The sequence below is a fragment of the Limulus polyphemus genome, unplaced genomic scaffold, assembly GCF_000517525.1.
Source record: "Limulus polyphemus unplaced genomic scaffold, Limulus_polyphemus-2.1.2 Scaffold1, whole genome shotgun sequence".
Lineage (NCBI taxonomy): Eukaryota > Metazoa > Arthropoda > Merostomata > Xiphosura > Limulidae > Limulus > Limulus polyphemus.
The window spans coordinates 3,116,947-3,142,301 of NW_013665611.1; the positions used below are offsets into that span (position 1 = coordinate 3,116,947).

Sequence of the window (25,355 nt, forward strand, 5' to 3'; positions counted from 1 at the left end):
TCATTCCATATTCCTTACTGGCTTCATTTAGTATTTGTGTTCCTGAAGTCTGTTGCTGTTATATTTTTTTACACTAAAGTTAGGTTAGCTTGTTTGGTTATTCTGTTCATATAGATAATAAACAGTAGCGGGTACAATACACATTCTATATATATATAGAGAGAGATTATATAAAGATAGAGTATATATAATATATGCTTTAAGGAGACACTAAGAGTGGTTACAATTTTTAGGTGAACTCTGAGATTAACGCTCACATTACTTTAATCTTAGAATTCACCTACAATGTTCAACCGCTCTTAGTGTCTTTTAAAACCATATATTTATATAATCTACCTTGCTCAACTGCTTGCAATTTATTTTTTCATGAATAGCACAGTAGTATTTCATATATTTTCTCTGTGTTTTATGCTTTTCATATAGTCACTCATGGTACATTATAATTGAATATTTTTTGCAATGGAATTCATCTCATGTACCTGAATAGTAATTTCAAGGATAAACCTACCATACAATTACCTGATATCAAAAACAACAAGATATTTGAGGATGTAGTATGTGGAAAGATAGATATAGTGGTTTTAAGAAGTGGAATAAAATATACAAGATACAATGTTGAAGTTAAAATAAAATAATCATTTTATTTGTAAAAAAAACTTAAAAGGCTGTTTGTCTGATGGTAGATGTGATGTGATGAAAGTAAAAAAGAAATAAAAATATGAATTTTAATGAATAAAAAGATAAAGGAAAGCTATTTAACAAAGGATAAATTAAAAATAGGCTTTATTTGATGATGAAATGAATGACAATAAAAAAATTAGAATGCAATAGTCAGAAAACTAGATTAATGAAATGTGAATGACACATCACAAGCAAGCCATGATTCTCTCAGAACAGAAACAAATTGAATCTGTAGAAAATGCTAGAATTACAGCTCACTTTTTTCTTTAGTAGACCAAACATGAAAGTAAATTATAAGAATCCAGAAGTATCTCTGCTCCATGTGTATTCATAGAGCAGTTTCACATATTGAAGATAACATCTAGCTGATTATTTAGCATTTGTAATATGACAATTCAAGTAAAATAAATGGGTTACTATATTTAATTAAAGGATTAGATGAAAATATACATTAGTGGAAAGCAAATTAAGGAAAATAAAACACATACAATAAGCAAAATGAAGATTGCAGATATAAGGATGATATTTCTACAGCAACTTGTGGCTTTCTCAAGATCAGCAAAAATCTGATTGAAAATACTAAAACTGCTTCAACAGTTCACCTTCTTTCTGTAGCTGACCAAACAGAAAGATGACCACAAGAATCTGATATTATTTCCACTTCTTGTGACAACTGTAAAGCAGTCCTCTATACAAGAGGTAAAGTAGAACACTATATAGTTATGTCTTGAAACAGTAGAAATCTTCTATGATCATACCCAGCTTCAGAAGGTAACAGCTATGGCTGAAATTAGCACATGACCTTAGTATGTTCCAACATAGAACTTAGTAAAAGTTCAAGTTTTTGTAAATATGAAATATGTATAATATGGGGGAGATATGTAGTATATACATACTACACTGCACCAGCTGCTCAATATATTTTCCTTCAATGAAGGGTTGGTGAATTCAGTTTAAACTATAGCAATCAATTTTTTTCTGTTATTTATAATGTGAAAAAAATATTATTTGTTGTTATGGATGGTTTAAGATATCAAATAACTATCACAGTTAGATATTGTTTACTAATAAGTTGTGTTATTATTTATTTCTCATATTATTGACAGGAATTCCACAAAGGTAATTTTCAACATATATGGTCGAAAAAGTACAACCATTTCTGAAGAAACTGCAAGTGGAGAAGAAAAAACAGTCATGATAGTTAAAAATTTGTTGCAAAATAGGGAATGTGAATATCTTAAGATAAGGAAAGACAGTGTGATTGTCAGAAGTACATGTAAGTTTTAATACTAGTAATATTTCTAATTATGATACTTTGCTTTCATATAAGTAATTCTGTTGTGAGTTAAAATTATTTACATTAGAAAAGTTCATATGACCGACAGCGAACTGCGAAACTTAATGGGTCTTGGGTTCCATATAAATAAAATGTTCACATACTTCATTGTAATTTTTTAATATATAATTGTAATTTACATCTGCACACTATGTTGCTGAAACTTATTTCTAAAAACATTGACGTTGGAAGCAAGTAAGTAATGTTTACAGAGTTTAATTTTTATTATCTATTCATATAGACCCATATAATACAAAATATGTAAAAGTTCAGTATATATTTTAGTGCTGAAACTTGTTACTTCCATGTTTTTTGTTAATAAGGAATTAAATGTCTAATTGATGTAAGAAAACTTTTTTTTTTTCAGTGAGATGTTTCCAGGATGTGACATTTGATACAGTGAGCGGGACCAATCTGACATGGCCTCACACCCAAGTTGGAGCTTCTGTTATTCCCAAGGAACCCTGCATTGAAAGTAAACATACTATTACTGTTTTACAAGCAAATTACTAGAAAATAAGCTCATCTGTAGAAATATTTTTATATGTTCTAATTAAGGGATATAACTACTTGCAGTATAGATAATACACTGATAGCTTGTTCTCGACAGCAGTTAAGAGTGGTTTCTGTCTCTCTGTTTTCTTTTATATTGGAAGATATTTCAAGCTGATAAAGAACCCAGCATGGAGCCATAAAGTCATTCTTTGTCAAAAGAGGTTGAGAAAATAAGCATAGCATATTTTGGCCAAAAAGAGAACTCATTAAAGAGAATTAAAAATGACAAAAACGAGGTTATGAATAAAAAAGTATAGAATGTAACAGAGTTTTACCACATTAACATGACATTATCAGATGGTAAAACAACATAACATAATGTTTTGGGACAACAAGGGACCTATTGGTCCATCTTGGCTGTCCCATCCTCTAAACTAAACTAAAACTATTAATAATTAAATTTAAAAAAATCTTAATGCCGGTCCTTATCCTTCATATACATGTACTTATCAAGCTTTCTTTCTCTTAGGCCTGGCATGGCCAGGTGGTTTGGGCGCTCGACTCACAATCTGTGGGTCGTGGGTTTGAATCCCCGTCACACCAAACATGCTCGCCCCTTTCAGCCGTGGGGCGTTATAATGTGATAGTAAATCCCACTATTTGTTAGTAAAAGAGGCCCCCAGTGGCACAGTGGTATGTGTGAGTTTAAGAGAAAGAATTGTTTTGTTTTGTTTGAAGTTAAGCACAAAGCTACACAATGGACTATCTGTGCTCTGCCCACCATGGGTATCGAAACCCGGTTTCTAGCATTGTAAGTCCGCAGATAAATTTACTTACTCCACAACATCCGAAGGCAACCTATTCCAAAGGTCAACCACCCCTGTTAGAAAAATATATCTCTCTTAGCTGAAGATGACTCCTACTCTGCCAAGGTTTTTATTTGTGTCCCCTAGTCCTACTGTTCTCACTGTTAAGTATGAAAAAAGATGATTTATCAACACCATCAATCTCCTTTACAACCATTCAGATTTAAGAGAAAACAGTTTGAGAAATCTCCACCTCTCCTCATATGACAACCCCTCCATTTCAGGCACCATTCTAGTAACCCTCGTTTGAACCCTTTCCAACAATTCAATGCCATTCCTAAGGTAAGGAGCTCAAGACTGAATACAAATGTGGCCTAACCTATACATTGAAATTATAACCTCTTTAGACTTGTATTCAATATTTCTGTAGATACAACCTAAAATCCTATTTGCCTTACCACTAGCAACAACACACTGCTTGGATGGCTTAAGAGACTGATCAACTATTACACCAAGATTCCTTTCTTTCATGACACTATTAAGGTTATTCCCATTCAAATTATACTTATAATTCAAATTATGATATCATACATTATTTCTTATCTCCATATGTAGCAAAACATTGAACCTAATACAGAAATGATCACTTGCACCCAAATGTTCCCAAATTTCCACCATCTCGATGATTTCTATATTCAAGGTTAACAATAACTCTAAAATAGCATTGTTTCTAGTAGGTTCCTTGACTAATTGGTGAAGAAAGTCATCTTGAACAGTTTCCAAAAATCTTTCTCTATCATGGTTTGACTCTAGCATTTCCCAATCTATATGCCTGAAATTAAAACCAACCATAATTATGACTTCATTAACAGCTGAAATCTTAATCTAATTGTAAAATATCTTACCAATTTCATCAGTATCATCTGGTGTTCTGTAACAAATTCCCACTAAAACCTTTCCCCTTTATATCCACTAATAGAAACCCAAATTGATTCAATCTTCTTGCTATTATCTTTGATATCCTCAACTTCAACAGAATGTAACTCACATTTTACATATAAAACTGCTTTTCCCCCTCTCTTTAGTACTCTATCCCTATTAAATAGCCTGTAACCCTGTATTTTAACCATGTTTCAGTTATTCCCATTATATCAAAGTCCTCCATTCCTACCAGTGCTCTAAAGTCATCTATTTTATTTCTTATACTTCTAGCATTACAATAGTAACAGTTAAGCCTACCCTTATAACTACTTCTATACTCATTTCCTAATCTAAACTATTTTCTGCCTCTTATTCCTTTTGCATTTAGTTTATCCTGGCCCTCACCACTATCTAATCCTAGTTTAAAATTTCCTTTACAGCTGAGTTAATAGCCTTAGCAACCAAACCAGCCCCAATCCTATTTAAATGTAAACCATCCATTCCAAAAATACTTCCTTCTTCCATTGAACTGATCCTACAAGTCCAACCAGTCAATCTTATGGATATGTGTAGAATACCAATTTTTGATAAAGCTCAACATTTTTCCTGGAAGTGAAACTGGTTACTCAGACACTGTGCAATTTATTGTTTGTTTGGAATTATGCACAAAGCTACACAATGGGCTATCTGTGCTCTGCCCACCACGGGTATCGAAACCCAGTTTCTAGCGTTGTAAGTCCGCAGACATAGTGCTGTGCCATTGGGGGGCATGTGCAAGTTATTCAGGTTTTTATAAACGTTTGTTAGGTAGTTCTTCCACAGTAAATGAAACAGGAACTTGTTTCTAAATCTATAAAATACATTTGTTTAGCACTGTGGTAATCTGAAGGTTAAATCTCACACACAGGTGCTTGATCTCCAAAACTATAATTTGAGGATCTAGTATGTGGAAGGAGGTTTAATGATTTGTTGCAGGTAAAGTAAAACAGGCAAGATATAGTAGTGGTAAAACAAGACAAACTCAACTGGGAAAATAAATGGAAAGTAAAACGAAGTGGCTATGATCAGTAAAACCAAGACAAGTTTGGAACACATAGTGGACATAGCAAGCAACTTTTATCTTTCTCAAGTCAGACACAAATCCTGTTTTATCCAAAGTCATAATGAATATGCTTCAAAAGTGCCAAAACCTCATTTGTAATGCACATTCTCTCTATAGGTGACCAATTGGAAAACTGGTACTGTAATGTAGAAATATCTCTGCTTCTTATAACAGTCACACAATGGTAAGACATAATGTAACTTTCCCATGAAACACTAGATAAGTTCCTTGAGGGGTCATACTATAAAAAAATAACACCTCATGACAAATTTGACATGTGACTTCAGTATGATTTAGGATGTTGCAGATTGGAATTTAGGAGAATTTTAAAATTTTGTATATATGAAGCAGACAGTAGGAGATTAAAGTACATAGTGTTTGCTTACTACAGCACTTTATGCTTGTAGGTAATTTGAATAGTAAATGGTACTTAAAGATTTTTTACAAAATATGTTTCTTATCTTTATCACTTTGAAAATTTAGTTGTGAAAATACTTATCACTAATAAACAAGTATGTGCTGATTCTGAATCAGCCTTTTTTCTAGATATATTTAAGTTAGATTATTTGTGTATAGAAATAAATATAGTTTAAAAGCTTATTTATACAGAAGTGTTTTTGTTTTATAAGATATTCTCAAAACTGTAGAGAATATTCATAAAGAACTATAAATTCTGAGGATTTCAAACTCGAGTGAAATTTGAGAAGCTTCTGAATACAACCCATTAATAAAAACATAGTTTCATTAATTATATATTGTGATCTATATCTGTCTGTATCTCTGTAGAAAATGGTGATCCTGTAGTTCGAAAATGTAAGGGAGATTTCATTGTGGGTGCTTCATGGAGACCTGTTGATGGATCCTGTAGAGGAACACTCAGTAAAGTCAGCTTAGCCCTAAACGACTTAAGTCAGGAAAGTTTACTAGACTTATAGAGAGAAAACAATCATTAGCTTTTTCATTGCATTGATTTCAATAATGAATTTGAGATAAATTAAGTGAGTTCAATGGATAAATTAAGTGAGTTCAAAGTACTCTAAAAATATTTTACTTTTACTTAAGTAAAAGCAAGAAGAAATTATCTACTTTTACTTCACTACATTTCTTTTATAAAACTGTTGTTACATTTGAAAAAAATTGGAGAAAATCACATTGGTTGCCAGGGTGATAATTTTTGTTTACGTCAGAGCACGCCTACTGTTTCAAATAAGACAGTCACAAGCAGTGATATTTCCTGTGCTGCTGAGCAGGAACAGAACACAGCCATTTTTACATTTAGTGTTGACTGTGATAACTTTGTCTCACTGTGACCATCATGTCTGACACAAATAATCATCCATGGCCATACTTAAAAGACATATTTTCACTCAAAACAATAGTGGGAAATTCAGTGAAGTTGTAGTATGCAAGCATTTGTTTAGTTCTGAAGGGCCATTGTTCACACCAAGACTACCTAATCTGTCTAGTAAAAACTTTGAAAATCAGCTACTGCTGAAGCTAAATAATAAGTGATGTGCATGAAGAGCTGTACCATAGACAGTAATACTGATTGTTGTAATAAAAATAAAGTTTGTTGAGTTTATATTTGTTAGTGCCTTTTACATGTAAATTTAAGTTGAATGTATGCTATTTTTAATAATGCTATTATTACTTATTTTTTATTGCTACTTAATTACTATGTATATTCAGTACTTTTTACTTGAGTGAATATTTTCTAAAGTAACAGTACTTTAACTAAGTAAATTTTTTCGTTACTTTACCCATCATTGCCGACTCACAAGAGAGGAAAAAACTTGCAGTGACTGTATCTCAGACAGACTGCCCTATCAAAGCACCCATGTTTTGTCAAGCTCAGGTGCAGCCAAATACTAACCAACCAACCACACACCTTGGCACTGTGATGCAACCACACTAGCATCCAGTGAAAGGGTAGGGTTACCCAGTTTGTACCATATTTTATATAACTCAGCCTATGCCACTGATGCCTCCACCCAAACATTATCCTGTGTGGAAAGAGCAAAGTATTTGCTTTGCCTGTGGAGTGTTGGGTCATTTTTTGAGTGAATTCTTATCTTGTTGAGCAGTAAGGTTTTTCAGGTTATCTATAGCTCTAGGAAACTAATAGAACTCAAACCAGGCCTGACCACCATCTTGGTGATGGAGGGGGAGGGTGCAATGGGTAGCTTGCACCAAAATGTTTTGTGGTCAGCCCAACTCTGTAAGGCCTGTGTGGGTCTTGCTATATGTCTGTCAGAATACAAGGATGAGAAATAGAGTTTCTGGTTTATATAGAAGTGGCCAGAAAACTGGTAGACCCCATGGTGTGTCAAACACTCCGAGCAAAACTGCCATTTGGGTTAATCAGCACAAACTCTGTTCTGATTATAGGAGATAAATAATACATTAATGGAGAGGTGGCTCTCTGACTATATACAGGAGGCATTGTTCAAATAATGAGGGTAGTTATCAGTGAGCTCCTGACAATGACATTTTTCCAATGGACATACTGTAGAGCTTATTGGTCAGTTTTACCTGTGCAATCAGCAGACTGATGTTCCATGGGAGAATTATTCGATGTCTCTCAGACCAGACCCCAGAACAGTGAGCTGCAGAAGTGAATGTGGGAAAGTAAATCACTATATCATTATGTACACAAGTGGTGTTCTGTGTTTTACTGAACATAAGGTTTAGTGCATCAGTGCCATATTGTTGATTGTGTTGATTGGCTCTACATTAGTTAACATTTCACTATTCAAATATCCTTCTTCAGAAAGAGCTGCAACATAATCCTTCATTTACTAGTCTTACTAGGGTGGCGTTGCGCTACTCAGTGGTTAGAAACATAAACCAAATACATAGATGCTAAACATGTTGCCTATTTTATTTTATGAAAATTGTTCTTGTAAAGCAAAATACTTTTAAATCTCTGTATCAGTTCTTTTTCTTTTAAAGAATATATATTCAGCAGTAGAAGTGAACTTTTATTAACAATTATCTTTTCTTGATTAAATTACTGACATTTTGAGTTTTTGGAGTCTGGCAATTTGTTAATTGGTTGAAGTAATGACAAGCATGTTTCTTTTTTTTTCTTTCCAGGTTGAAGTAAAAAAAGATAATGCTTTTAATGTGTCTAGTAACATGAAAAACTTGACAGAGAACCATACTATATTTCAAGCTCTTGATGTCTACTATGTTGCAAGAATAATGGAAAAAATTTCATTTATAAACACCGTGAATGTTTCTGTAAGTGTTCTTATTTTAAAAATATAGAATAATCTTCATTTTTATGTATTAATTTTTCTGAAATACATGATATGCATTCATATATTTGAAGAAAAAGTACAATTTCTCTTGACAAAATCAAGATTGTTGATTACATAATTTTTTATCATTCAACGTTTTATACTTAACAAGTCATTAAAAAGCAGGATAATTTGAGGTTTAAAGATTTCTTTAAGAAATTATACTATATACTAATGAACCTTCATTTAAGAAAGTTTTATTGTATAATATAGATTATTTTATGTTCTAGACTTTACACAGCATTGTTCATGCCACTGATAACATTCTAGAAATTGAAGAATCAATATTAGAATCTTCCCAGAGAAAAATAAATGCTACCAGCATGTAAGTTTTTTTTATCATAAAATCATACTTAAACACAAAATTTATCTAACATTTTACCTTCTCTAATGATAGTGGTGAAATGTATACTTATTGGCCGTATCTGGTGACATGTTATCACTAAACTAATTCAGTAATAAATATTGTTTGGTGTATGGTTACACTGATCTCATGTCATAATAATATAATGTGTATACACTTGGTGGAAAAATACTTTAAATAAAAAACTAACTACTATTTGTGATACATTACCTCCTCTCACATAAATAGCTATTCTCGTTTAGTGCTGCCCTCTATATACAATCAAAATTTTTGTGCGTGCCACAAGCCTTGAATCTCCCAAATCTGCAAAAGACTGATTCCAGTGCATCTTGCAGGTGAATCATCATATGAAAAACCTCCACCGATAAGAGTGCGACACACTCTCTTGATGCTTGTGACTCCCTCTATTCAATTCTACTGAAATATCACTTCTCGTTTGGCACTACTTGTGTTCTAACATTTAGTTTATGCTCTCTTCAAGTCTATAATTTTACTATATTTCCATATCTTTGTATTAATTTCTCTCAACACGTTTACTCTTTATTATACAACTTTTTGAGTTATTCCAAAATGGAATTACTTTCAGGGGCATCTATCTCTTTTTCTTTATGGAACCCACTCTGTGGTGAGTGGTGCCTGTCCAAGTATACTTAAACTAGTAAAAGCCGCACTGTAAGGCCATGATGACTTAACCATTATAATTCCATGGCCATGCAACGCACACTATACAGATGGGGTATTTCACAAGATCTCTTGCAGGTTTATCCTTGCAATAAGTTTGCCCATTGTGGACCATGCCTATCCCTGTCATGCTTTCTACTGAATAAATCAGAATGGTCTGCTTTTCAAAATAGGTTTTCCTGGTTACCCATTGCACTGTCTCAGGTGTTGTTGTTCCTCTACACTATCCACCACACTTTGTACCCCCTTTTCTTCTAGTGGAGTCTGAAGGTCTTTACCACTTTCCAGTTCCAAGCCACTGGAGTGGTGGACCATGAAGGCATCCTTCTGAATGTGATAATGAAATACAAATGATATATATAAATGATTATAAAACCATACAGTTGATAGTATGACGGTGGTGTTCTGCTAGGGTAGATAACAAGATATCCTTCACTATGTAACATGAGAGTAAGCCATCAAAATTGCAGTTCACTCCTTCAATTGGGATCCTTCTTCCTACCCTCATGTAGATGTTGGTTCCCAGTAGCTAGGTTTTGGATTTAGAGTTGAACCAATCAACATAAGTCCTCACACATGTATTACAGATATCTATATTCCCTCATTCATTTCTACTCTTGCTATTTCATCCATGTAATGGGCCGTGGGTCATGGTGGAAGTACTTGCAGCTTACTATGGTTCTTTCCCTTCTGCTATCCCTCGATGATTATTATTCAGAGGATGTTCCTGTGCTTGGGGCACTTCCTGAGTGAAATAACTTCCATTACACAGACATCTTTTCAATACCAGATGTTGGCTTTCCTGATCAATCATTCAATTTCTCACATTTTTATAAAACAACAACATGTGCCTGTTCATAGATCTGGGGGTAGGAGATTCCCTCCAGTCTTATGAACTTGAGGTGAAGACAGTATGTTCCTCTTTCCTACCCCCACCAGATGGTTGGGTTTTGGATAGTAGTTGACTTGCCAATGGTATGATCCTCTTTCCTACCCCCACTTGGATGTCAGTACCCAGTGGTTTTTGGTTACTGTTTTTAAAAGAACATAAACAGTTATCCAATTCTCAAGAGAACAATGTATGTTGGTTCACTATAGAAGAGTTTTGTTCAAGCAATTTTTAAAAATCTGTCCTGAGAATAAATATGAGGAAGGTTTATGTAAATATATAAAAGTACAATAAATTGTATTTCAGTGTGATTAAATATCATGGATAATAAAGTAAAAATCGTTATGCTCTTCATATTCATATGTCAGGGATATGCAAGAATCTTGACACCTAGTGACTGCTGAAGCTATTAAAGTATTTTTGTTGTGTATTTTAAGTATACTAGTTGAAGGAGTTTTTCATTTTTTGTTTGCAATTTCCATAATCTAGGTAATCAAATAACTTAGAGGGGTTAGTAGCATCATTTAATAGTTCTGTAAGAGAATACTTTCTTTACCAAGATAATCTTTTGATACAACTGCTCTTTGTTTAGGAATATGGGGAAAAATACTTATCTTTAACCAGTTTCTTTTACAAGTTGATAGTGTTTCCCTTTCAAGAATCTGGACCATAAGAAACAATTACTTTGTTTCTGATGAGGAGATGATTTATTGGTGTTCAGAAATGTTTCAGTGAAAACAAAATGTTATCTAGATGTCAGAGATAGAATAGAGAGACTTAATATGAAAATTATTTTACACAAATGTGCCCTTTCTTTATATTATTTGTTCCACATATTTGTTTATCTGATAATCTTTCTAAGTCTTTATTTTATAGTTGAGTGTCAACAGAAGTTTAAAGTTTAATTGATGCAAAAATATACCATTTTTCCTTAATTTTTTCCTTTTGTAGGATTGTCTATGCTTTAGAGAAGATGTTAAACAGAACACAAGCTAATGTCTCACTATCCCTAAAGCAAGTAGCAGTGTCAAGAAGTGTAAATCATCAGTTTCAACCTGCTGAAGAGATTCAAGTTGGAATTCAGCTGTTCTCAATTTCCTCAGCTAAATATAAAAACTCTTTGCAACCAGTCAAATACAGAGATGAATTTCCTGCTTTGGATATTATAGCTGGTATTGACATAACACCAGCCATCATACAGAACCATAGACTGTCTAAAAAATTTGGAACAACAGTCTCACTTAAATTTACTGTATATAAGAATGGAAAGCTCTTTTCTTCTAGTTGTTCTACTTGCAAAGGCAATGCAGTAGGCCCAGTAATTGGAGGAAACATTGAAATTGGTCCTATATATGATCTAGATGATCCTATTAGGATTGTTTTTAATCTTTCAGAGGTAACTATTTTTGATCAAATAATTAAACTTTCAGTTAGTCACAGTATAATTCATACCATGAGTAATTTTTGGTATTTTCTTTTAGGAGTTCAACACAATAGATAAAAAAACATTACAATGTGTGTACTGGGACCAAAGATCTAATGACAACAGTGGAAGCTGGAGCACTAAGGGATGTCAACTTGGTGAGAAAAAGAGTAATATATTGACCTGCCTGTGTGACCACCTGACACATTTTGGAGTAATTTTTATGGTAATTAATTTTTGTGAAAGATCATATTGTGCTACTTTCTATCATGATGTTAGATGTCTAGTTGATATTTGAAATACAGATTAGTTTTTGTCAAATAAAAAGATACATTAATTTCTCAGGAACCTCTGACCCATCAAATTTCTTTTTATTTGTGAGAATATTTGTCTTCAATTGGTGCATATCATAAACACCTATGGATTACCTGCATCTGTCTATATATATTATGCTTTCCATTTCAGGATCTTATATGTCCTGAAAAAAGCTCTTTACCTATGTAAAATAGAACTCCCTGCCTTTTCAGAACTTTAACATTGGAGTAATTCTCAGGAAAAAAATAGTCTTCCCAGATAATAACAGCCAACCAGAGAATGTTTTTTTTGTAATGTAACAATTTCATGTAGTTTTGTAAATTACCTATAAAATAGGCCTAAATATAATGGCATATTTCATAAGTTCTTTGTTTTCATCTTACTCGTATATTTAAGGAACTTTAAATTCTAATCTGAATCATCAGCCAGTCTATATCCAGCATGTACTACACTTTGTACACAGAGCTACATTACAAATAAAGTTAGGCTACAGGTGACAAGCTTAGTGAATGGAATCTATTCATAGCTACGAGGTCAACCTTGTAAATGTATTGAGATAGGTCAACCACATGATCAATCATCACAGGCCAGCTGCAGTTTACTATTAGTGTGTCATGTATTTAAAATACTAACTAACTGTGTACATGTGTTTGTCATTAAGTATAGAAAGCTGCCTATGTGTTTCATGCATTTAAATAATATTGTTGATTGCAGATAGGGTTTAACAATGTAAATTGCTGACGTTTATACACAGTCATGACAGTGACTTGCAGATTATCTTTGTTATGGCACCAAAATCCCTTGTCCTCCCCAGATGGTTGACACTTATGCCTTAGCTTACATTAAGACCGTATTTCATTTCTTGGACTTCCTAATCCTCGAGTCTTTTCTTTAGGCTTGGAGCTCCAATCCATTTTTTCAGTTAGTCTTTCTCAGGCTCCATTTTCATGCCTTTTCTCTTCTCTCAAAACATTTTCGATCCTCCATTCATCTTTTGGAGGCAACTCACTGTTCTTCTCAGGGATTTTTAATGGACACTCATTCCCTTCCTTTTCTGCATTGGTGTGTTCTTCTTTCGCTGCCTTGTCCCTTCTCACATGGTTACTCTGATTTTGAGATTTGTTGGGGAGTGATGCCCTTCTTAACCAGGTACATTTTACCTCAAAGACCTTTGTCTGGCTCCTTTCCTCTGCTGTTGGGGTTTTGATGTTGCAAGCTGTGGATGAATGCCATGTTTCCTTGCTTTCCCACCTCTCTGAAACTTCTATTCTACTTACTGTCTTCCGTTCCCTCCACCTGCTCTTTACTCCATATCTCTTCAGCCTGTTCCTCTTCTCCCATTTGTTCTTACTCTCTCTGTGGACTTCAGAGCTGATAGTTTAGTCTGTGACTGTCCTTTGGACTTGGGAACAATTCTTTTTCTCTCAGGCTGTAGATTACCATGGTATATGTCTATAATGCTTTTTTTCGCATCTCTCCAAACATCCAGACTTTATTTTTGGTTTGTCTTTCAGGGTCAGGTTCATTAGTTCTGAGGTACTTCTTTTGGCCTGGTATTGACCCCATGCATTTTTTTTTAACATATCCATCTCTTATCTCCATCCTGATAGGACTCCCCCTGGCCTTACTCTTCTCTATCTTCGAGAGGTGGCTCATCTGGGTTAACAAATCAAATTGTAGAAAGCTCATTTCATACCTGCCCAATATCAGGTTCATTTGCGCTTGTTTTGCAGTTCTTCTCTCAGCAGAGCACAGCTTTCTTTGCTCTCCTTCTCTGCCTGTGTGAGGGTTTCTGTCTCTTTTTGAGTCTTGGGCTTTCATGGTACCATTTAACATGCTCACATGCATCTTTTACATCGGACTCTGCAGGGTCAATTGTACCTCTCTCAGGATCACTTGTATTGCTGTCCCTTACCTGTATGAAGTTTTCACCTGGTGGCTCAACAGGACCCTTCCTATGGAGGGTGTTCCTCCTTCTCTCTCCAGTTTAAACCTTCATATTTTTACAGTTGCTTTCCTGACATGTTGGGGCAAGTGTATAGATTCTTTTGGAATTTAAGGTTTATGACATCAAGTGGTGTCAGACCCCAATATAAATTTGGATCATTTTCTGCCTATTGTATAGGGTTTTTTGGTTATGATCATTTTGGTCAACTCCACTTTGCTATTCTACATTAATTGCCAGAGGAACACTTGTTCTGGTCTGTATTTTTGAACCCTTGACCTCCTTTTTTTTTGAGGTCATTATCTTTGTGTCTGTCTATTGGCCTCTCATGTTCCAGGTAGCCTGAACCTTGTTGTGGATTGTCTATCAGGCCCTGACCTGATATTTCCCATGAAGTGGTTTCTCAATCCTTACCTTTTTCCATAGCTTTGCTCTCATCCGAGTTCTCCTCACTTCAATGCCTTTGCTACCTACAGCATAGCCGAGCTTCCCCTCTTCTGGTTCATTGTTCCTCATCAATCAGCACTGGTGGTGGATATCATCTGTTGTACCAGTGAAGAACACTGCTGTCATTGATATTCTTGCATAAGTTGCAACATTATAGCAATATCCTATCTGGTAGAGAATCAGGTATTATTTCTAGAGAATAACAAAGGAATAAAGGCAGTAGAATGAAGTCAACTTAATGGTTTTCTGGATCATGTTTTATGTGGAAACTGCATTTTCTCAAAATAAACAAAAAAAATGTGAAAATTGATCATTTAAAATAAGAAGGTAGAAAATGCATGGTATGCCTGCATACTACAATGGTAACTCTGTAATTTATTCACAAATATCTAGCTTAGGTAATTTTTTTTATAACTGCATTATATTAACCACAGGCAAACCTAATATGATTTTCTCATAATGGTAGTCAGTTTATCACATAAAAAACACTAAACAATAGCTCTTTAAAGTTTTTTATTTTAAGTTTTCAAGTTATTATATGGATTCTGTTTAAATGTTAAATTAGGTTTAGTCATATCTGGTAATAGAATGATTTTTGTTTGTTTGAAGTCAAGCACAAATTTACACAATGGGCTATCTGTGCTCTGCCCACCATGGGTATCGAAACTGGTTTCTAGCATTGTAAGTCAGCAGACATACTGCTGTGCTACTGGGGGGCAATAATAGAATGAAAACATATCCATTTGACTCTGTGTTTTTCAATATTTTATTTTATTTTTGCTTATAAAAATGTAGCCAAACAAATTGTTGTGAGTCATAGGAATTTCCAAAATATATGTATTTGTAAAAGCAACTAATATATATATATATAATATATTTCTTATTTGTAGTTTGTCCCACAGTATGGACTCCTAGGGTCAACTGATTACTGTTGTCAGACATTCTCAATAGGTGTTATGGACATTATATATATGGTATTTGGATATAATGTCCACAGATCCCTAGAATTGCTGCACTGTCCTCAAGGTGCTTAGTTTTTGACAGTGTACCGCATTCCCTAGTAGGAATCTATGGTGAATAGGGTCAATGGACACTATATTTTGTTTTCGTTATGGATACTTTTAAACCTAAATTGAATAATGAACTATAAAAAAGACTGTGAATTGATGACTGCTTCATCAACTACTCCACTTGTGCCTTGGCTTCTTATCCACCACTCATTACCTGACAACTATTTGGTTAAGATTCACCTTTTTTTTAATTCAGAAGGGATTGGAGTTGCTAGCTGGTCCCTCTTTATCGTTTAAGAAACTTTGTTAAGGGGGCATTTTCATTAAAATATCCAAACCAAAGAGCATTTCTACTTTTGTTATCCAAAGCTCTTTGGTAGGGAGGGATTACCATTAAAATCACTCCCCATACCACCCTGATCTCCTGCAGTAGAGTGATTTTTGTAGTTGATCTTATCAGCGTTTGAGAAAAGGTAATATTTATGAGATAAAATATCAGAGTCTTACAATCATCTAGCACATTTCAATTTGTAAGAATGGAAAATATGACACTATAAGGCTTCTTATTCTTAATTTTCTTCTCTACAATCCTTGCTAATGTAAAGGTAAAGTGTTTAAATTGTTGTATTCAGCCATATATTTTAAATCCACCTTGTTGTTTTAAATCCCAGATATTTAGCCATTTAAAAAAGTCTTGTCTGTTTTCTCTTCTCTGCCCCTATTGTGGTACCATCCATATATCTCAGTTTTGCAGGACTCACATTCCTCTTACTCCTGATCTTGTCCTAAGTGTAACTAAAAAGTGGGGTTTGACCATCACTCTAATAATGCACCACTAGCCCCCAAGTGTGAAGCAAGATTTTGTGACAATGGTATGCAAACCATTGACCCTCATATCCATAGACTGGTGAGCTAAACACTAGGCCACACCAAAACCATGATGAAAAAGAGATTATCTTAGTACTACCCTTGATTAATATGGATATGTCAGATATTTTTGTTGTTGTTGTTGCATTTATCATATAAAACCCTCCTTTGTTATCTGCCTTAATTTTTATTTCTGTCTATGTATGTATCTTGATATTTCAAACTGACTTTATATGTTATTTCAAATTTGTATAAACAATTTCATGATAATTGTTTATTTTTTTACCTTGATAATGTGGCATTGTGTTTATTTCTTTTAGGGAATTTCAGACAATATTTTTTGTATTTTAGGACACAAATCTCTAAGCTGGTGTTTTGTAAATTTTTATTAATTGAGTGAAATTTTCTAACTTAAAATGTATGTTAAAGTATAAGAATTATCTTCTAGTTCTTGTGATTGTTTAAAATTAAGTTATCTTTAACACCTAAGATTACTCAGGATCTGAAGTTATAATGTTCTGTATTTGCTTCTGGTCAATGAAATATTGATACAGAACTAGAGTGACAAAAGAGATACAATACTTGACAATACATCAGTATGATTTAATAATATAGAATACTCAAAGCCTGAGCAATTAAAGGGGTATGTTTTTCTTTTCATTATTTTCCCATTTCCCAGCAGTTTTATAAAAATATGTGTTTTTGAGGACCTGGCAGCAGTAAACAAATCCGAAAATATAGAAAAACAACATAATTCACTGTTTATAGGCTTGAGAGACATCTGTAGTACAACAGAGAGAATATTTGACATTTGTTGTTGAAAATAAAGGCATTCTAGCTTGTCATGCAATGTTAATAGTTTTTGTAGTTCAAAGAATCAGAAGTCTAGTTTAACGCATTATATTTCATAATACACAAGAAATACATTATGGAGGGAAAGACAGATGATGTCATTAATTTAGCTAGTTTATGCTGTTTGAAGTGCATTACAATATAGCTAGCTGTAGGGTATACACTTAAAGGTTGAGCCCTTGGTGTGTAGGTCTGGTCTTGCTTTTAAAAAATATCTCTAACTTATGTATAACAGTAAATATTATATTATAACAAACTGTAGTTGTGATATGCAAATACCACATATCTTATTCTGTTATAGCATATACTTCACATTTATAAATTTTATATATATATATTTTTTTATAAAATACTAAATATGGTCAAGATCAAGTGCTACAGTGAGCTTTAAGTGTTACTTTCTGTTACAGTGTCTGATCACAGAAGTTAATTATAATTTCAAGGGATAGCTGTATCATGTCCTACTTTACCTATTATATTTCAGACTACAACTAGCAAATGAAGTAGAGATGCTTCTAAATGTTTACAATCCAATTTTCTTATTAATCAGATACAGATAGATGGTGAATCGTAAATGCAGTTTGGCATTTTTGTACAAATTCACTACTGATTTAGAAAAGCCAAGACTTGCCTGTTAAGTCTTGTCCCTGTTTTCAGATGTATTCATAGTACTTGTGTTGCTGAATGTGTGTGCTTGATCTGCCATGTTTCCACCAGTACAGTTTGTTTTCATTTGCCTTTTTATTTACAGTACAGTTCGTTTTTTCTCTTAAATTTCATTACATTGCAAGTGTCCACAACAAAATGGTTAACTTTCAATCTTCAGTTAATAAAGTGTTCATTTTTATTTCAACTTCACTCTCTGTCTTTTCTTTTTCATTTCATCTTCAACACCTACTCTTCTGTGGTAATTTTAAGGCTATACCTAGCACAGTTACCTGATCTTCACAACTGGAAACAACAATTAAATACTAGTCAAATAACTGAAAATATAAATATTTATACAAAGAACATTCTCATCGTAGCTGATCAGACTTTTGAAATATCTGTTTTTACACAAGATAAAACAGAATACATTGTAACCATCCCTGACCAAATTAACTATAGAAAGTAACTTTTCAGTTAATTTAACACATTACCTTAACCAAATTTAGCAAGTTCCAGAGTAAGAATTTAATATGTTTTAAAATTTTGTAGATGTGAAGTATACACTAGGAGAGTAAGGTACGTAGTGTTTATGACACTCTTGTCAACTAAGTCATCAACAGTGAATTCCATCCAAGTATGTTTTATATGGTTTAAATGGGGGTAAATAATCAATATTGTTTTTTGCTCATGCACTACCTTTTATAATATTTTATTTTATAAAAGTATTTGAGACTCTGACTGACCTTCCAGTTGAATATATTATTTAAATGTTCTTCACCTTGTAGTTTGAAAATTTAACTACTATGTTGCTAGTTTTATCCAGGGTTTATACTTTTTTTTTAAGCTGGATATAATTAAAACAGTAGATAAGTGTCATGATTAAACCTTGATTGGTTAGCTGGTACATAACCATATTTGAATTGTATGTATACAAACCAGTGACAGTTGTTAGTTAAATAGAAATTAAAGCATAAATAGTTATGTGGAACCATTCACTATAAACACTAATTCTAATAAATTCTAGTATTTGTATAAGTTTTATTAAAATCATCACTCTTTAACTGTAAATATGCTACTAGAATTAAGTACAGTTGGAAAATAATCAATAAATATACTTTCAAATCAGACTGGAAACCAGTGGTAAATAGTTCCATAATTTGATCTCTGTTGAAAACCTGATGATACATACATATATTCCTATTGGAATACATTTCAAAACCAGCTTATAAATATTTTGTCACTTAATAACAGATTTAATTCCTGATAAAAATCTATTTGAATAATTCCTACTTGTGTAAACTGATGTATATTTTTTAACTGGATGTATAGGAAAGTGTTGATCCAGACAGTTCCTTTGAGAAAGAGCATCAAACTGCTTTGAAGATAATCACCTATTTTGGTTGTAGTCTTTCCATATTTGGACTTGCCTTAACAATTCTCACATTCATTGTTTTCAGGTAAATTTGACTTTTTTTTAACTAAAACCTTTTCTCTGTACTATATTCATGTGGACAAAAGTATTATCTCTTTTATTGCTTGTGTTTTGCTAGACATGTTATTTTTCCTGTTCTGTGCAGTGCTTTGTGACATAATATTCACTTCATAGTGTACAATATCATATTAGGAATTGAAACTAAAGTAGAAGAATGGGTATTTTAGGCAATATACAGTTTTTAAGGCATCAGGATAGAATAATACTAACATTTAACATTCTAGATACCAAACTCAATTTGCTACTCAGTAATGTGCCATGGAATGCTTCACCAACTTATAGACTACCTCTTACACTAGAGTGTGAGATTTAATGAAAAAAATGTTGACAATACCTAATATAGAGAAACTCATTTATAGCACTTACATTTGTAGATTTATGTTGTCTTCACTTCTTAAAATGAACTTGAGCTTAAATCCTCTGAGGAAACATCAGTTTCTGTCAAGCAACTAAAAAAAAATCCTATACAAAAAGTTTTACTTCTTCAGACAATACATGAGGAAGTTTCTCTGAAGAAGTGAAATATCTTGGTATAGGATGTTTTTTCATTTACCTGAGAGAGAAGTTGAAGTTTCTCTGAAGAAGTGAAATATATTGGTATAGGAGTTTTTTCATTTACCTGAGAGAGAATTTGAAGTTTCCTTTTCAATCTTGATCCATATTGGCTGAAACTTTACTATTCATGTAATAAAACTGTATTAAAGAGGTTTTTAACTGGTTTCACTGCTTATAAATATTGTAATTAACTGTTTGTTCAAATGAATTGCCCAGTGGCTTGTCAGTAAGCTTCAGGGGTAATAACTCTAAAAATGTGCAGTTTTGTGATAAAATCAAGACAATAATATTTTTTTTAGATATACTAGCATTTGTAGCAACTGAACTGGCATGCCAGTTTGTCACCACTTGGGTTGTATAGGATATTACCACACATCAGGACTTATTTTGTTGATCAGTATTGTTTTTTGTTGTTGTTTTTTGATAGCATGACAACAGAAAATTTTCAATCACTTTGAAAAACCTGTTTATGTGGTATTCATAGATAAAACTGATTTTACCCAGAGGGACAAGATAGGTCTGCAGAATAAACAGCTTTGTTTAATACATAAATTGACTGAGTTTGTGAGAATAAAATAGACTGGATAAAATTAAGACAAAATGAACAAATACAATTTGTATACTTAATTTGAATGCTGAGTAGGTGTTTGTACTGGATTATAAGATGTTTTCTCACCAAATTGTATCAGTTGAGATCATATATTTACAAAACTGATTAAACTTAATTTACTTACTTCACGTGGTAAAGTCAGAGTTATCCATAGTGACTAACACTATCCATGTGACTGGGCATTCCTATTCAAACATAAGGGAGGTAGTAATTTTGAAGCATCCCCTGATCTACCATTTAAGGACATTTCTGTTTACGTTAATACATAAGGTGTAACCTTACAGTCTTTTCTCCGAAGGCAGACCAGGTGTTATATCAAGAGAACGATAAAGAACAAAGGTAGCTACAACAAAAGGAAACTAATGGCTTTCTTGACCATGTGTTATGTAAAATACGAAAATAATTAATCAATTTCTGTTGAGTAAGTTTTGTGATATATATTTCTGTATTTGGATTCAAAAAATTATTTTCACAATTTGTTATTACCTGAAAATGTAGTGCCTAATGACTGTTATTGTTTACTAATTCCCTAAAGGCAAAGTTTGTTTAGCAAAGAATGTCTTATGAAATTCAAACTGAATGATTAATTTAGAACAAGATAATTTTGAGAATGCATATGTTTAGAACCTTTATGTTGGATTTTCATTTAAACATTCAGTGTATGTATATATGTATTATTTCTTTTTTTTAGAAATTCTCTAACTGACTTGAGTTAGCACACAGAGTAAAAGCAGCTGATCATCAGCTGAAGATGTTAAGCTTTATATGAGTAATTAAAGAAAGAAGTTATATTTTGCCAATGAATTTCTGTGTGATACAATGAAAAAATTTGTTTATGAGGATAATTCTTACAGGAAATGGAGAAAAGGAATTGGTCACCAGACCTTATGTAATTTAGCAGCAGCTTTGCTGGGGTCTCTGGTAATTTTTCTCATTGGTATAAATAAAAAGCATGGACAAGGTCTTTGTATGCTGTCTGCTGTGCTGTTACACTACTTCTTGATGGTTTCCTTTGGATGGATGTTGGTTGAAGCTGTTTTACAGTATCTACGGTTTGTAAAGGTTGTGGGCACATACATCCCCAGATTTATGTGCAAAGCTATGATATGTGCTTGGGGTAAGTAAGTTCACTCCTTTTTAATATAGTTACATATGAAATTGAACAAAATTAGCTAATTCATATGTTTTTAAGGCCGTTATTTTAACATACTGAGCTATATTCTCTTCTAGGTCTGGTCTTTTACTTGTTATCATGCTCACCCACCTTTCTGGCCTTTCCCTTTGGTCCAGGCTTTGACTAGAGACCTTTTTTTTGTTTTCTCTTGGTGGTACCCTCTGGCTGGCTTACCTTTGATTCTCTCTTCTTTGCAACTAGACAACCCAGCCATCTTCACCTTCCAACTCTGCACTCTATTGCTTCAACGTCTTCCGCCTACTTCTGTGCTACCACCTTCACATTTGGTTTTGTCTTATCCATCACTCTTGAACCAGGCTTTCTCATATAGTAATCTTTTCCCTTCCAGGCATCATTCTACCTGGACATTCTATCTGTATAAAGGTGTGACTTTCATTGTTGGTCTATTTGTCACCACTTTCCTCCTAACCATTCTACTGTTAGACCTCTCCCTTACCTTTTCAGGCTGTTCTATAGGGTTCTTCTTTCTCCTTTTTATGCTGGTTATTGGGTGGCCTTGTTCTTCACTATTTGCATACTTGCAATCACAAAGTATTTCCTCCACCTTATTCTGGTCCTTCCTTATCCATAACCACTTGTCCCTGTTACTGTGCTCTACTGGTACCTCAGTGTCATCCCATGCCCTCCTACCCATGCCCATTCAAACCATTGGGGACCTGCAACTTTTACCACCTTTTCTTCAGATATATTATTTTTTTATTCTGTTTGCCATTGTCCACATCATTATGCTACTGACACATCTCATGCACTTTCCATTGTCCTCATATTGTTATATCTCCTAACTGGTTCTTCCTCCCTGTCTTCAGCCATTTGGTGGGGATACCTCTACTATTCTGCTCTCTCCCATCCTACTATTTCACTCTTCTATTTTCTTTGGACCCAGACAGACTTTTCTTCCCTATTCATTCCATCCATTACTATTTAGCTTGTACCTCTCACCTTCAGGGTTTCCATCTTCCATTCTACATTCCTTGAGCTTTTTCCATGGAAAAATCTCCTTTTGTCTTTACTTGTATGGTCTGCCACAATCTTTGTTTGGTCTTCTCTTCTTTTGAGGTTATTGCTCACAGGTGGTGCCCTCTCTCATTCTCTCAAAGCTCATTTCCATCTGCCTCTGGACAAGATCATTCAAGCTGGTATGTGGACTACCTCACATACCTTATTAGCCAACTGTCTGTCTAGTCTTCTAGGGGTCATTGCCTACCTCTGTTTACCATCCTACAATCTACCCACCATCTTTAGACAGATGAGTACATACCCCTTTGTTTATAGCATTTGCTTCCACAATATCTCAAGGTGGCTCCCAGAGTGCGCTTATTTCCCAAAATTTCACATCAAACCAAGATAATAGAAATCACTTATACCATTGCCCTGGCTTCATATATGCCCACTGTTGAAATGAGGTGTACTGCAAGACCACTTGAGGTATCCTTGCAGACTATTCTGATATTTGCCCAGTTGCACTGTCTTGAGTAAAAGACATTTCTTGCTGAAACAGGACCAATGAAGATTCGGGCATTTTCCCCAGGTCTCCCCACTGTGAATTTCTCTCCCCTTTCTTCAAGTGGAACAAGAGAGACCTTTACCACTTAGCAGTCCACTGGGGTGGTGGGCCATGGAGAATCTTCATTTATTGGGACCAAATTATGCCAATTAGTGAAAAGTGGGGTGGTGGTGACACTGTCAAGGTAGTGCAGGTCACCCCTTATATACTTATACTAGTAATATACTAACATTCTCCATCATACTGCTGCTTAGATATTGGTTCCCAGGTGGTATGTTGTTGGATCAGCATATAACCAGCTCACATAAGTCCTCACACATGTGTTTGGTTGTGATCCATCTCTTACTGTGGACCTGATGAAAAATTCCCAATGCTGCCAGGTTTTGGACCAGAGTTGGCCCACCATGTTTGCATTCCTCCTTCCTATTGTTGCCTGGATTTTGAGTTCCCAGGTGGCCTGGTATTGGTTGTGAACTGGGTCTGCGCACATGTGCCCTGCCTGGTTTGTTGGAATGGAAGATCTTTTCCCTTCTACTTCCTAGTCATGAAGTGAAGATGGATGGGACCCTCCTCCTACTGTGGACCGGAAGACACATACTCATACCTGATGCTGCCTGATTTTGGACTGGAGTTGACCCACCAACTATTTGCAATCAACTCTTGTTCAGTTGAGTTGAGGTGTGCACTTGCAGTCAAATTGTGCCCTCCTCCTGCAGCAGATGATTGTCCAGTCAAATGAATTCATGCACTCTTTATATTATGTACTCTATGTCATAACTTCCATGCCCTCCTCCCATGGCTGGTGTCAGCTCCGGAGTCTGATGGTAGAATTGAGGCAAGCACACACTAATATATCTTGCCCTCCTACTGCAGCTGGTGTTGGTCCAAGGGGCTGGCAGTATAATTGTGGCAAGACAAACCACTGGCATGTATTCTGTTTGCTCTTCCTGCAGCTGGTGTCTGTCCAAGAGTCTGATGTAGAGTTGAGAACACCACACTCTCTTAATTCATGTGCTCCTCCTGTACAGGGTGTCAGTCCAATAAGTCTGGCGGTAAAGTTGAGGTGAGCATACCTATACTTGCGACACATGGGGCTTGTTTGCCTCATCTTCTCCTCCAGTCTGGGCAAAGAGTGTAAACTAGAAGAGTTAAGATGCAGTCTTTCACAAGTGTGCCCCTTTGAAGCCCCTGCCATTGGGTGTCACACTCCATGGATTTCCTTTGAGTGCTTTCTGAAAGGAACTCATCTAGGTAACTTTTATGCTGATCCCTCCACCATATCAATGTGGGATTATAGCTTTCTGTGTGAAGTGGTGTGTATTGCCTCAGAAGTTAACACTTTCCTTACCTGAAAATATGTTTCCCATGCACACACTTCCCACTATCCTCCTCCCTACTTCCAGTGCACCTTGATATTCCTTGCCTCATCATGGAATGAAGATCAGGAGGGCAAAAACATAGAAGGAGTTAGCTTACAGGAAGGTTGTGTCAACCTCCTATTGATGAAGGGCTTTTGCTTCATAATAACATCATTATGCAGTAGCTCAAATCATGGGAAATCTTGTGAGTATAGGTGGGAGTTGCCTGAAGATGTAGTATGCAAATCTCTAAGGCATATGCACAGGGAAGACAGCTTTTTGTGTGAAAAGGTGAGTATATATATTGGAAATACATTTTCAAATAAAGAAAATGTTATCTTTAAATGAATTTCCATATATCTACTTCTCAAATCATAAATATTATTATAAATTGTGGACTGCTATATCTATAATAATTCTGTTATAAAAATTCTCTTAAAGCTAATGGTTGTATGGTAATACAAAACATTTGGCTCAGTAGAATTAACATAAATATGAATCAAAGTAGAAAAAACCTGCAGAAATCGTGATCTACTATGGTATTGTAGTATGCAGGT

At 34.4% G+C, this 25,355-nt stretch overlaps 1 protein-coding gene across 1 annotated transcript in view; it reads left to right on the forward strand.

The window, feature by feature from the left end:
• The window catches only part of LOC106460726, a 145,943-nt gene that overhangs the window by 103,829 nt on the left and 16,759 nt on the right, over positions 1–25,355 (forward strand). The window contains exons 22-30 of the mRNA XM_022386515.1: positions 1,788–1,957; positions 2,385–2,492; positions 6,128–6,255; positions 8,438–8,584; positions 8,874–8,968; positions 11,529–11,973; positions 12,059–12,226; positions 19,414–19,541; positions 21,596–21,858. Coding sequence (XP_022242223.1) covers positions 1,788–1,957; positions 2,385–2,492; positions 6,128–6,255; positions 8,438–8,584; positions 8,874–8,968; positions 11,529–11,973; positions 12,059–12,226; positions 19,414–19,541; positions 21,596–21,858 — 1,652 coding nt within the window. The remainder of the gene's footprint in view (positions 1–1,787; positions 1,958–2,384; positions 2,493–6,127; positions 6,256–8,437; positions 8,585–8,873; positions 8,969–11,528; positions 11,974–12,058; positions 12,227–19,413; positions 19,542–21,595; positions 21,859–25,355) is intronic.